The following is a 13584-nucleotide window of genomic DNA, read 5'->3' as shown; positions in this document are numbered from 1 at the left end:
GAACTCTGGGCTCAAAAACTGCATGAATTTATGTAAAACTCTGTTATTTCACTTTTTAGATTGGAATCAATCTAAACATCAGGTCATAGACAGAGAACACAGGGGGCTAACACCTTCAACATATTGTCTCGCTATCACCATTGTTAACAGCTAACCCGAGAATGCAACTTTAAAAAAAAAGGGTTTTGTGATTTACACATAAAAGAAGTGAAACTATCACTGTATTCTAACAGATGAAAGGCTTAACAATCAATTTTTCAATGTATAATTTCAGTTACATCACACTGCAAATTTTTGCTATAAATTCTGTGTTACGATCGAGCCCTCCACTATCACCTGATGAAGGAGCGTCGCTCCGAAAGCTAGTGTGCTTCCAATTAAACCTGTTGGACTATAACCTGGTGTTGTGTGATTTTTAACTTTGTACAGGAGGAAGGAGTATTGCAGTTATTGAGAAAACTATACAATGTTTTTCGTAATGAATATAAAACAAAATTTGTTTGTTAATGATTTCAGTTATCGTTGCTGACTTTATTTTCTTTCTCCCTACAGTTCACACAGCAGTATCATCACTACCAGTCTAATGTGCGGATTTTCAGACTGCAGCCAGACAAACCAAGTAAAGAACTCTCTGACTTGGTGATGTTTCTGGCACAAGTAAGTTTATCTGTGTTGTTGGTAGTAGAATTTATGTGGGATTCAGAACAGTATCAGTATATTCTTCTGAAGATTGAACAGAAGCCTTGTGCAATGTTGTACAGGGATAACATTGCAAACTTTGCCAACGTTCCTGACATTTGTAAATGACTTTTTTAGGCCTGGAAAAGTCTAGGAATTTCCCAAAAGAAAAGCCATTAACTATTGTAAAATCTTGGAATTTGAACTTTTGCAGAATATTGAGGAGCAGATTGCTCAGAAGATGGAAAAGCCTGAGCAGCAGTGAGCATGCAAAACACAAGAAAACATAGCGAGGTTTGAGAAGATTTGCAGCTCAGTTTGAGGTTTTGGGTATAAGTTTGCTTGCTGAGCCTGGGAGGTTCATTTCCAGACGTTTCGTTACCTAACTAGGTAACATCTTCAGTGGGCCTCGAGCTACGCGTGCTCAGCGAGCAAACTTATATCCACAAGAAAACATCTATATATGTGTGAACTGGATGTGTTACCATGGTGTGGTGTAAAATTCCAAGCAGTGGAATGTGGTGAAACGGGATGTGTTACCATGGCAGAACTGTTTATTTTTGATTTTGCTTTCCACTTTTCTTCCTTAAAAAAGTAAATAATTTGGTGACCACATAAGCACTTTTCATGCAACGTATAATTTCCACAAAGCAATCTTTTGTGAATGTGTGATAATTGGATAACTGAGATGCAATGCAAGGCTGTAATGTATATCTGAAAAATTGGAAAAAAAAGTAGTGAACTATTTGAATTTTGTCATGGAATGAACAGACATACAATTTTGTTTTTATCAAATGTGCTGGATCCCTATTTTATTGTGACATCACAGTGCTTGTAACTTTAAAGATTTGAAACAAATTTGATATGCATCCTGAATGTGAATGTTTATTTTTGTCATGAATTTGTATTTAATTTCCATTTCTGGTTCATTGAAAATAGTGAGCTTGATTTTCTCAGAGCTTTTGTTTTTTGACAATTTTCTCAGCCTCCTGCAGGCATTGACTTCTTGCAAGGCACAGTTTGATAGGTGTCAATGCCCTGTGCAACTCATCTGTAGTCCTATTGGACTTTAATCTTGAGTATTGATAAACTATTTGCTGGGAGAAGCAATGTTTAAACCTGTTCTTATTCTAAAACCTTCATGCCCATTTCTCCAGCCAGGATCCTTGGATAGCAAATTGAAGTAGGAATTTATACTTAACCATTTTGCCACCTTTCAAAATTGTAAAATACTCAATTTTACTCACTGTTCCTTTAAAAGTGATTGAATATCTTCCTTTCATTTGTTTCTACAGGTTGCTCACTGTTACCCAACGGAACTTGCTGACTTTGCCCAGGAATTGAAAGACCTCCTTCTCTCCCACCACACAATTCTGGATCCAGACTTGCGAATGGTAAACTGCTTTTGATGTCAATTGTTGATTACAAATCAACTAAAAATCACTTTTGGTTTCTCCTTGATGGATAGTTGGCCCCGTCTTGGTCCACAAATTTCACTTTGTAAGATGTTTTGTAACAATTCAGGTGTTTAAAAGAATTACAGCATTTGTTTCATAATGCAGGAAATGTGAAATAAGGATAAGCGTATTTTGGTAAATTGAGGTGTTCCTGATTTTAGTTATTGCACTATGGGTGTAATTTTCCCAAGTTTAGTTAGTGTTTTGTAAGTGAGATACATATTGTCCAGTACTTCATGGCTCTGGGCAACTTTTCTCACATAGTCCTCTGCTCTGCGCTTCAGTAATTATGCAACTGGGCTTTTGAATGCCTTTCCTAGAAACCAGTGGATGGAGAGGTGGATGTACTTACCACTGTTGGGATGTCATGGTGGTCCATATTCAGATGCTGCATGCCAGAAGCTGCCTTTACACTACGGTACTTGACTGTTGTCCACAGATTGTGACCCAAAGAGATTAAAAAAAAAGCCTTGCTCCCTCTGTTGTGGACAGGAACTTGGACCTGAATGAGGACACCATAGTGGAAGGGGTGGCGAAGAGAAAACAGTCTTTATCCCTCCGGACTGACATGGGAGTCTTGCAGCTGCTGGGACCTCCTGGTTACGCTGCTGACACCCCACATTTGAAGCCAATCTGCCAACTACTTCAGAGGTTGCAAGCCAGGCACAACTCTTCACATTGTGCTATTTGAGCCTCTACATTCCAAATGTAGCCCAGATATAAGGAAAGCTTGCTCCTAATCTCGTGTATAGAGTGTTGGTGGATGGAAAGGAGAGTGGTCTTTCATCCAGCTGACTACAATAAACCATATAACCAACCGATCAGCCTGGATGCACATTGCAACTGGGTCAGTCGTGTGTTCCAAATGGAGTGACACCCAGCAGTGCAGTAAGAAGGCCAATGATTTGTGCAGTGTAGTAGTAAATGCTGCTGTTTTTCTGTGACCTCACACTTACAGAGCCACCAATCACTCTGTCACTGCACATATGTCTCACAAACTTATGGAATTGACTAACTATTGCATGCATCGTGCCCACACAATAACTGTCAATCACCTATGGAATGTTTAGATTAGATTAGATTAGATTACAGTGTGGAAACAGGCCCTTCGGCCCAACAAGTCCACACCGACCCGCTGAAGCGAAACCCACCCATACCCCTATATTTACCCCTTACCTAACACTACGGGCAATTTAGTATGGCCAATTCACCTGACCCTGCACATCTTTGGACTGTGGGAGGAAACCGGAGCACCCGGAGGAAACCCACGCAGACACGGGAGAACGTGCAAACTCCATACAGTCAGTCGCCTGAGGCAGGAATTGAACCCAGGTCTCAGGCGCTGTGAGGCAGCAGTGCTAACCACTGTGCCACCGTGCCGCCGTGGTTGTGGGTATGTTTGCCGAGCTGGGAAGTTGATTTGCAGGCGTTTCATCCCCTCTAGGTGACATCTTCAGTGTTTTGGAGCCTCCTATGAAGCGCTGCTGTACTGCGTTTTCTGGAATTTATTTGGGTGCATTCCTGCTGCTTCTGGTTGCCACTTCCAGTTGTTCGTTGTAGTGGTGGGTGTATTGGGTCTAGGTCTATGTGCTTGTTGATGGAGTCCATGGATGAGTGCCATGCTTCTAAACATTCTCTGGTGTCCTCTGTTTAGCTTGTTCTACTATCATTATGTTGTCCAGGTCGAATTTGTGGTCATGTCATCTGTGTATGGCTACTAGGGACAGTTGGTCTTGGGGTTTAATTCCTAGTTGGTGTTCATGGATGCGGATTGCCTGTTTATCCTATACAGTGTTTCAGCAGTCTTTGCATGGAATCTTGTAAATTACGTTAGTCTTGCACTTGATGAGTATTGAGTCTTTTGAGTTGTTGTCCGAGTGTGGCTGTAAGATTATGAGCTGCCATGAATCTGAGAGATCGAAGAAGACAAGAACATAATCATAGTACCAGCGGATAAAGGCAGAATGATGGTTAGCATGGACAAGACCAGTTACAGTCAGAAAGCTGAGAAACTACTTGCAGATACTGACACCTGCCTGCCGAGGGAGTATGACCCCATGCCTGAGCTAATCAATTGAATAAACAACACGTTATGGAACCTACAAAAAATTAAACCAGAAGGTAACAACACCCCAACGTTTTACAGGTTACCCGAAGTACACAAACCAGACATACCACTTAGGCCTATTGTGGTACTTCCAGGGACACCCCATCACATGAAGTGACAAAAGAATTTCAACAAAAATTGAAACATCTTATCAGCGGATCCAAACACTTCATACAATCATCAGGATAAAAAGACAATGTCTTTTCCCTGGGGTGGGGCAGTCCAGAACTAGAGGGCATAGGTTTAGGGTGAAAGGGGAAAGATACAAAAAAGACCTAAGGGGCAACTTTTTCACTCAGAGGGTGGTACGTGTATGAAATGAGCTGCCAGAGGAAGTGGTGGAGGCTGGTACAATTGCACATTTAAAAGGCATCTGGATGGGTATATGAATAGGAAGGGTTTGGAGGGATATGGGTCAGGTGCTGGCAGGTGGGACTAGATTGGGTTGGGATATCTGGTCAGCATGGACGGGTTGAATGTGTTGTACATCTCTTTGACTCTATGACACAAAATTCCTGGATAACATCAAGAACAGAACTATAGACAAGGACAAAGCAATGGGCTCATTCAATGAAACGGCCCTGTTTACCTCAATCGACATAATCTGAGCCAGAGAGATAGTAGCCAACCTCCTGGACAAACAAAAGTGACGAGTCGGTGGGGAACGTATCAACAAGGACTGCATACTCAACTACCAGGCCTGAGCTTGACAGCAAACTTCGCATTCAACAACCTAAATATATGAACAGATGAATGGGACATTAATGGACTCACCCATCTCTGGGCTCGTAGCAGATGCAGTGATGTAAAGACTGGAATAAACAGCCCTACCACAAATCCAACCCACACTCTGGATCAGACATGTGGATAACCCTTTTGTGATAATTAAGAGAACAGTGATCAACACCATGCCCTTAGAGATCAAATTTACAAGAGAGGAGGAAACCAACAACCAACTCCCATTCTTGGATGTGATGGTATAAAGAACACAGAATGGTGAATGCACTATGAAAGTGTACAGAAAAGCCACACAGGGAGCAGATCCTCAACTACACCAGCAACCACCAAACACACACGAGGGAAGCTTCATTTAGGACCCTGTTCAAAAGGGCTACAACACATTGCAACGCTCTCGACCTGCGAAGAGAAGAAGAACACCTCTACAGAATCTTCACCAAGAACGGATATCCCGTGATGTCATCTGCAGATGCCTAGCAGACAGACAATGTGATGAGGACATGCCACGACCCAACACATTCACCACGCTACCTTATATCACACCGTCTCAAAACTAACAGCCAACCTTCTCCAACCAATGGGATTCATGACAGCCCATAAACCCACAGGCACACTCTGACAATGATTTACCAGAACAAAAGACCCAACACTCATCATGTGCGAAACTAATGTAATTTAAAGATTCCATGCAAAGACTGCATGAAATACTGTATCGGACAAGCAGGCAGACAACCAGCAATCCGCATCCATGAACCCTAACTAGCCACTAAACCCCATGACCAGCTGTCCCTAGTAGCCATACGCACAGATGACAAGGATCATACATTCGACTAAGACAACACAGCGATCATAGACCATCCAAACAGAGGGCAGCCAGAGAATTTCCAGAAGCATGGCACTCATCCATGGACTCCACCAACAAACACATTGACCTAGACCCAGTATACCGGCCAGCACAACAAACAACCGGAATTTGTGTGATGATTGTATGGAGTGTTTGGATCCGCTGATAACATGTTTCAATTTTTGTTGAAATTCTTTTGTCACTTTATGTGAAGGGGTGTCCCTGGGAGTACCACAATAGGCTTAAGTGGTATATCTGGTTTGTGTACTTCGGGTAACCTGTAAAACCTTGGGGTGTTGTTACCTTCTGGTTTAATCTTTTGTAGATTCCATAACGTGTTGTTTATTCAATTGATTAGCCCAGGCATGGGGTCATACTCCCTCTGCAGGCAGGTGTCAGTATCTGCAAGTAGTTTCTCAGCTTTCTGACTGTAACTGGTCTTGTCCATGCTAACCATCATTCTGCCTTTATCCGCTGGTACTATGATTATGTTCTTGTCTTCTTCGATCTCTCAGATTCATGGCAGCCCATAAACTTTCAGCCACACTCTGACAACAACTCACCAGAACAAAAGACCAAAACTCATCAAGTGCAAGACTAACGTAATTTACAAGATTCCGGAAGCAGCAGGAATGGAACCAGATAAATTTCGGAAGAAACAGTACAGCAGTGCTTCATGGGAAGTTCCAAAGCACTGAAGATGTCACCTAGATCGGCAAACAGGCCCATAATCACGGCAACTGGCACCCAAGCTACAAATTTTACGCAAACCTTGAACCGATGGAAAATGTTAGTGAAATGGAAACCTCATCTACCAAATGCTCTGTTCTGATTACATTCACTTAATCTCATGTTGAGGTAATTTATACTCTCAATGTAATTAATAGTCCAGATTAAATGAAACGATTTTTAACGTGCGCTTTTGCACAATGAATGACTTGCAATTCAAGCCAAATGGATTACTGAATCAGTGGAAGGATGATTACTGCAATAACTTTTCAAATTCCAAAAGTTTTAATCTGCTGTGAAAGGAAAAAGCAATAATTTAATTTTGTCATCACTGTGCAGTGTCAGCTACTTTGTGTAGTTATTGCATAGTTGACTTTGGATATGATATGGTGAAGTTCCAACTTGTTTCAGTGTGAATTGCTTGTAGGCTCCATTTGTGACTTGTTAATTTCCATATATTCTTCATGTTACCTTTTGTGTTGATGGTTCTGTGGCCCTTACGATCTTTCAGTCATTGCACCCATTTCCATTGTGCTACTTTATTTAACTATTAATGTCCCACATTACCCCCACAGTCCCAACTTTATAAATTCCCTACAACCTGTAGAAGACCAATCCTCTTGTTCACTGAGGCTCCACCCCCTTACTTTACTCATCAGTGAGGATACAGGGTTGTGGAGGATTGTGGCCATAGAATGTGTAGAGAGCATCTGAACAAACGTTTGAATGGTGGGTAGGTCAGTCAACCGCCACATTCCTGCTCTGACATACCTTGTGAGAATTTGCAGCATCTAGTGTCTTGGTGAAGGAGAGGAGGGTTGGAAGTGACATATAAACAACTTAATTCAGAGCTTTAATGAGATGTAAATACCAGGAGGTAAGGTGATCACTATTCCATTGCGCGATTCAGAAAATCTTTAAAAAATACTCGATATCACTGAAGTTTTTTTAAAATTCCCTCCATATTTTTCAACCATTGTTCACACCAGACCAGTGAATGGAAAATTCTGACCTGTGATTTTATTTAAAACTCTGGTCAGCCTGGGAGCATTGCTTTCAGTGTTGACTGAATGACGTTATTTAAGAAAAATAGTAAAATACTGTATAATATAATTTAATTGCAATGTTATTAAAGATCTGTAACATTTTGCTTTTACAGTAAATTTTGTTTTAACTGGAATTGTTGATAAACTGGTGAAAATTATACATCTTGAATACCATGATCTAATTATGCTGTAAATTAGTATAACAGTGATGTGTATTCCTCCTGCATTGCATTTCTATTAATTGCTGTGTTTTTACATTGATTTGATTTGAGGGTTGTTGATGTCTTGAAGCTTTGCTTGGTCAGGGTTTACTGTATGCATACCTCTTGATTTTCTGGAATATTTGATCATCCAGGTCCTCCTATAGGTGCCAGTTAATAAAAGATTTGCTATGTGTGCAGGCTAAATATTCCACATACTTGAGTTATAGTTTAAATTCCAGGTTTGTGTATTTATTAAGAGTTGTACTGTTGAAATCATGCTGCTAGTATTGAGATCAGATAGCTTTTCTTATTAGCTATTATTGGCTGTGGTGATGCATTAATGGGCTGATGTACTGCAGAGTGACCAGGAATGTAGTGGAAATTATGATCATTTTAACTTGAGTACAGTGAGAAGCAGGTAGTGGTTAATCAGCAACCTGTTTTAAACTACCCAATTAGTGCTGAAGATGAGTTTTACCTACAATGAATTTTACACAACTGGGTTGGACAAATACAACAGTATCCTATAGCTTGCTTAGAGAGCAAATTAGCCACCCTGGCATACCAGGCTGGTTATTACCCAGAATAATTATCCACTTTCTTATGATGTTGAAGTGGAAGAAAAGCCTATGAAAAGGGATCAAGAGCATCAACTGCCTAATTCACTTTTTCAATGTTGTGCTTATGTTTTAATCCTTTTTTTGTTTCACTACTTTTTTTTTTAGACATTCTGTAAAGCTTTGATTTTGTTGAGAAATAAGAATCTCCTGAATCCCACAAGTTTGCTAGAGTTGTTCTTTGAGCTCCTGAGGTGCCAAGACAAACTCCTGCGAAAGACCCTGTACATGCATATTGTGACTGATGTTAAGAATATCAATGCCAAACACAAAAACAACAAAATGAACACGGTGAGTAACATAACCCAATTTTATAAACTAGAATCAGTGTCATGGCTTGAATTTCATTTTATTTGGGACAAGAGAAAATGTCTGTCGTGTTAAGTTTAATATTTAATAGGTGTTCCTCATCCCATGGTTATATATTTGTGGCATGTTTAAGCAGTTCTTTTCTTAAATGGTAGTGGGTTTTTGAATTAAGATCTTGGAAGTGACCTTAAAACATTAGTGTTAGTTGATTGGAATATAGGAAACAACAGTAAAATCTTAATTTGTAAGCTTCTTTGTCATGACTGAGGATAACAACTTATGCAATATTTCCATAATCTTGTTGGAACAAATTACTGCAGGTGCTGGAATCTGTACTGAAAACAACAAATGCTGGAGATCACAGCAGGTCAGGCAGCATCCATGAAGAGAGAGCAAGCTAACGTTTCAAGTTTAGATGACTCTTCGTCACAGTTGAAGTGCAGTAATTTGTTCCGACAAGATTATGGAAATATTGCATAAGTTGTTATCTTTAGTCATGACAAAGAATCTTACAAATTAAGATTTTATGTGAATATTTCACTTCACTGCAACTTGCCCTCCTGCAGTGCCATGAATAAAATGTGCCATGTAAGTATATATATATATATAATATATATATGTGTGTGAGTGCCTGTAATTTTACTGGCATTCCTTTGCAAACCATTGTCTGCATAATATGTATCATGGTTGATTCATCTGTATTCACCTTCAGACAACCAATATTTAAAAAAGAAAAATACCAAGCACTCAAATTATGACCTTTGAATATTGCTAAATGGCAGGCACACTGCCGAGCTCTCTTTTTTTGTTCTCATCCATACAAAACATAAAAATGGCAAATTTCAAACAATCACAGCAATTTATACCACAAGAGAAAAGCATGTTGATTCATTGGCAAGTCAATCCTGATTGGCCAGGGTGTTGCCATGGCGAAAGTAGCAGAGAACTCTAGGCTCCTCAAGTTCCGGGGGAGTTCAGAAAGGACACAGGTTAGAATATTTTGTTCTTTTTCACACTGGGTGGGTCCCAGTGTGAATATATATCATTTCTTCTCCCAAGTGTGGAAGAACCATATTATACCCTCAACTATGCATTTTAAAATGGTTGTTGGTTTAGCTATTTGTGCAATGAGGTATTCAGCATGTGCCCAATTGCAGAGGTTTTGCAGCGGGAAGGGCCATATCGCACTTTGGACCAATTGACTGACCCAGATGCACAAGTCCACAAGCTAGTGCCCCTTACCGAAATCCATTCAGTAGAAACTCTGCATTCTAACCCTGGAATAGAGGAGCATCTTCGCATTCCTGCCAATCTTCTCCCACTGATGCTGTTGCTTTGTTTCCAATAATTGTTGTTGCGACAACCATAGAGAGAAAAATAGTATGTGAAAGTGAAAGATGAGAAAACATAATGAAAAGATGAAAGAAAGGAAAATAGAACTGAAGGAATAGCAATTGAGAGCCTAAATGATGCAGAAAAGGCAATAGACAAAACTGAAAGGAAAGTGAGACATAGTCAAACATAAATTAGGTACAAATGGTACAAGGACTCCAATAAGTGAAACTTTAATAGGCTTAGATATTTAGTGAGGCTATTTTCAAAAGTAATTAGACCCGGATCAGCCCTGTCACTAATTGTGTCACAAAGAGAAATGCGTTTCTTCTGACATGTGTCTTCAGTTACGAGAATGACATCCAAGACAAATTTCCAGCTATAGGAGTTAGCAACAATGTTTTGGAATGTGTTTTTCATTTGCATCCAACCCAAACTGCTGGAAGTGAAATGCAAACATTTCATAGTGCACTACTGCATGGATTTGCATAAGAATTAAGCCTCCAGCCTTACTAGGAAATGTAGAAATTTGGCCAAAGAAGAGTTCTCCAGCATCTTTGAACAAGCTATACAAACACAAAGGTTACGTGCACATAGTAATGTTACTTACAATTACAACAAAGGAGAAATAATGTGAGTGAACCTTGTGTCACCTTTACATAGAGACATAGAGTAAAATTTCATAATTGCGGAAACATATTAACATGGATCATATCGTAGAAACAGTTTTAATCTACATCCTTCCCATGATTCTTGCTGTAGTTTCACATATCATAATACTGGGCCTAATTCATGTTCAAAGTAGTATTTAGGAATCTAATGAGCAACTTGTTGCTGGTATCATGTGTAGGCAATTGTATAATTTTCTGGCTGTAGATTGACAGAAGTCACAATTATAGTTTTAATGCCGATATCCTGGCGGCCCCAAAATACACTCAGTAGTGACACCAATAGTTAGTACAGATTAATCGTGCCTCCCAGTTGATAGGAAAATTGTTGTTTCTTTTATTTAAAAAAAACTCCTGATTTTGATTTTCTTTCCCCAGCATAAAATGTATTTTGAATTGCATATACTTCATTGCAGAAATTTAAAATAATTTAAATATTTTGGGATTAAATGAACCTTGTATCTGTATCATCTCAGATTTTGCAAAACTTCATGTACACCATGTTGAGGGACAGCAACCCCATAGCAGCCAAAATGTCCTTGGATGTAATGATAGAATTGTACAAAAGAAATATCTGGTAAGTTTGTGTTTTAGGTCATGGATAGGTAATTATCAATTAATTATCTTCCAGCTAAAACAGATGCTGTAAGTATTCTCAAGCTTAATCATCGGTTTTGCTTCACAAGTGATTAATATTAAAGCCACACTCGTGCCCCTTATTTGCGCTAGGGTTCAATGGTAATTTTGATGGTGCCGCAATAAATGCATTTTGAAAGGTGTAGAATCTGATCAGAATGAGTTTTGCCTTAAGGTTAATTGTCATTAGAAACCGCCTGCTCTGTGAGGATGCTGATTGTGTTTCAATATGGGTCAGTGTTGAAATATAGATTTTAAAAAAGGTTCAAATGTGAGCAGTGGTCTCATAGAAAGCGAATCTAGATGATTAGTAATTAAAATAAGGAGATGGCAGATGATTTGAACAGGTATTTTGCATCAGTTGCCACTACAGAGGATGCAAGTAATATCCCAGAAGGCTGTAAATCATGAAATAGTAGGGAGGACTTCATGAAAGCTACAGTCATTGTGGAAGTGTTGCTGAGCAAATTGTTGAAGTTGCAGGCAGACAAGTCCTCGTGTCGTGATGGACCTCATCCTCAAGTCTTAAAAGTCTTAGGTAGTTGATGCATTAGTTTTAATATTCCACAATTTCCTAGATTTGGGTAAGACTTCTATTGGATAGGAAAATTGTGAATGTAACTCCTTTATTCAAAAAGGGAGGGAGATAAAGCAGAAGAGTACAGGCCTGTAATTTTAACATCTGGCCTAGGGAACATGTTAGAAACTATTAAAAGCATTATAAGAGGGCACGTGGAAAACTTTGAAGGTATTTGGGATGCACGGTGGTTCAGTGGTTAGCACTGCTCCCTCACAGTGCCAAGGACCCGCGTACAATTTTACCCTTGAGTGGCTGTCTGTGTGGAGTTTGTACATTCTTCCCATGTCTGCATGGGTGCTCCAGTTTCCCCTACATTTCAAAGATGTGCAAGACAAGTAGATTGGCCATGCTGAAATCCCCCAGAGTGTTCCAGGATGTGTAGGCTAAAGGGATTAACCATGGGAAATTCAGAGTTACTGGTGTAGGAGGATGGGTCTGACTGGGAAGCTATTTGGTGTTGACCAGTTGGGCCAAATGGCCTATTTCCACACTGTGGGGATTCTACGAGCATGGCTTTGTGCAATGGAAATTACATTTAACCAAGTTATTGGCATTCAGTGAAGAAATAACATGGAAAAGGGGGAACAGGTCGTACCTGCTATACTTAGATTTCCAGAAGGCATTTGGTATGCTGAGTCACAAAACATTATTACAGAAAACAAAACTTTGTGGGTTTAGGGGGTAACCTGTTAGCAAGAATAAATGATTAGCAAGCTAACAAGAAATATTATAGGATAAATAGATCATTATCTGGTTGGCAAAATGTAATGTGTGCCACAGTGAATAGTGCTAGGGCCTGACTGTTTAAAAAGATATATATATCTTTTTATATACATAGAGATCAAAGGTAGATTATTAGAATTATTTGAATGATGACAGATTGGGAAAAGGAGAAGGTGCAATGAGACTGGAGTGGCCTGGTACACCAGTTGCTGAAAGTCCACATGCAAATGCAGCAGCACGTGAAGGTGCCAAATGTTTTTCATTGTGAGAGGATTCAAATAAAGGGACAGGATGTCTTACTGCAATTGTATAGAGCTTGGTGCGACCACACCTGGAGTATTGCGTGGAGTTTTGATCTCCTTATCAGAGGAAGGAGGTTCTGATATGGAGGAAGTGCAACAAAGGGTTAGCAGACTGACTCTTAGGATTGAAGACTGATGTATGAAGAGGGGTTGGATTGTTTAGGATCACTGAAGTTTGGAGGATTGACAGAGGCTGTCATAGAAACCAATAAAAATCTAAAAGATTTTAAAATCTAAAAAAATCTAAAACCAGGAAAGGCTGGCTTAATAAGGAATTGCAATCCCTTGTTAAAGGGAAGAGGGCGGCCTATGTAAAAATGAGGCGTGAAGGTTCAATTGGGGCGATTGAGAGTTATAAGGTAGCCAGGAAGGATCTGAAGAGAGAGCTAAGAGCAGCAAGGAGGGGACATGAAAAGTCCTTAGTTGGTAGGATTAGGGAAAACCCTAAGGCTTTCTATAGGTATGTCAGGAATAAAAGAATGACTAGGGTAGGAATAGGACCAGTCAAGGATAGTAGTGGGAAGTCACGTGTGGAGGCTGAAGATATTGGGGAGACACTGAATGAATACTTTTCATCAGTATTCAATCAGAAACAGGACATTGTTGTCAATGTGA

The 13584-nt window shown here is 39.8% G+C and overlaps 1 protein-coding gene across 1 annotated transcript in view; it reads left to right on the top strand.

Moving 5' to 3' along the window:
• The window catches only part of sdad1 (SDA1 domain containing 1), a 66186-nt gene that overhangs the window by 13052 nt on the left and 39550 nt on the right, over positions 1-13584 (top strand). Inside the window, exons 2-5 of the mRNA XM_043695696.1 lie at positions 553-657; positions 1974-2072; positions 8528-8710; positions 11205-11305. Of these exons, the coding sequence (XP_043551631.1) occupies positions 553-657; positions 1974-2072; positions 8528-8710; positions 11205-11305 (488 nt within the window). The remainder of the gene's footprint in view (positions 1-552; positions 658-1973; positions 2073-8527; positions 8711-11204; positions 11306-13584) is intronic.

This window comes from Chiloscyllium plagiosum, chromosome 1 (assembly GCF_004010195.1).
Source record: "Chiloscyllium plagiosum isolate BGI_BamShark_2017 chromosome 1, ASM401019v2, whole genome shotgun sequence".
Taxonomy (NCBI): Eukaryota; Metazoa; Chordata; class Chondrichthyes; order Orectolobiformes; family Hemiscylliidae; genus Chiloscyllium; species Chiloscyllium plagiosum.
This window is presented reverse-complemented; position numbering and strand designations above follow the sequence as displayed.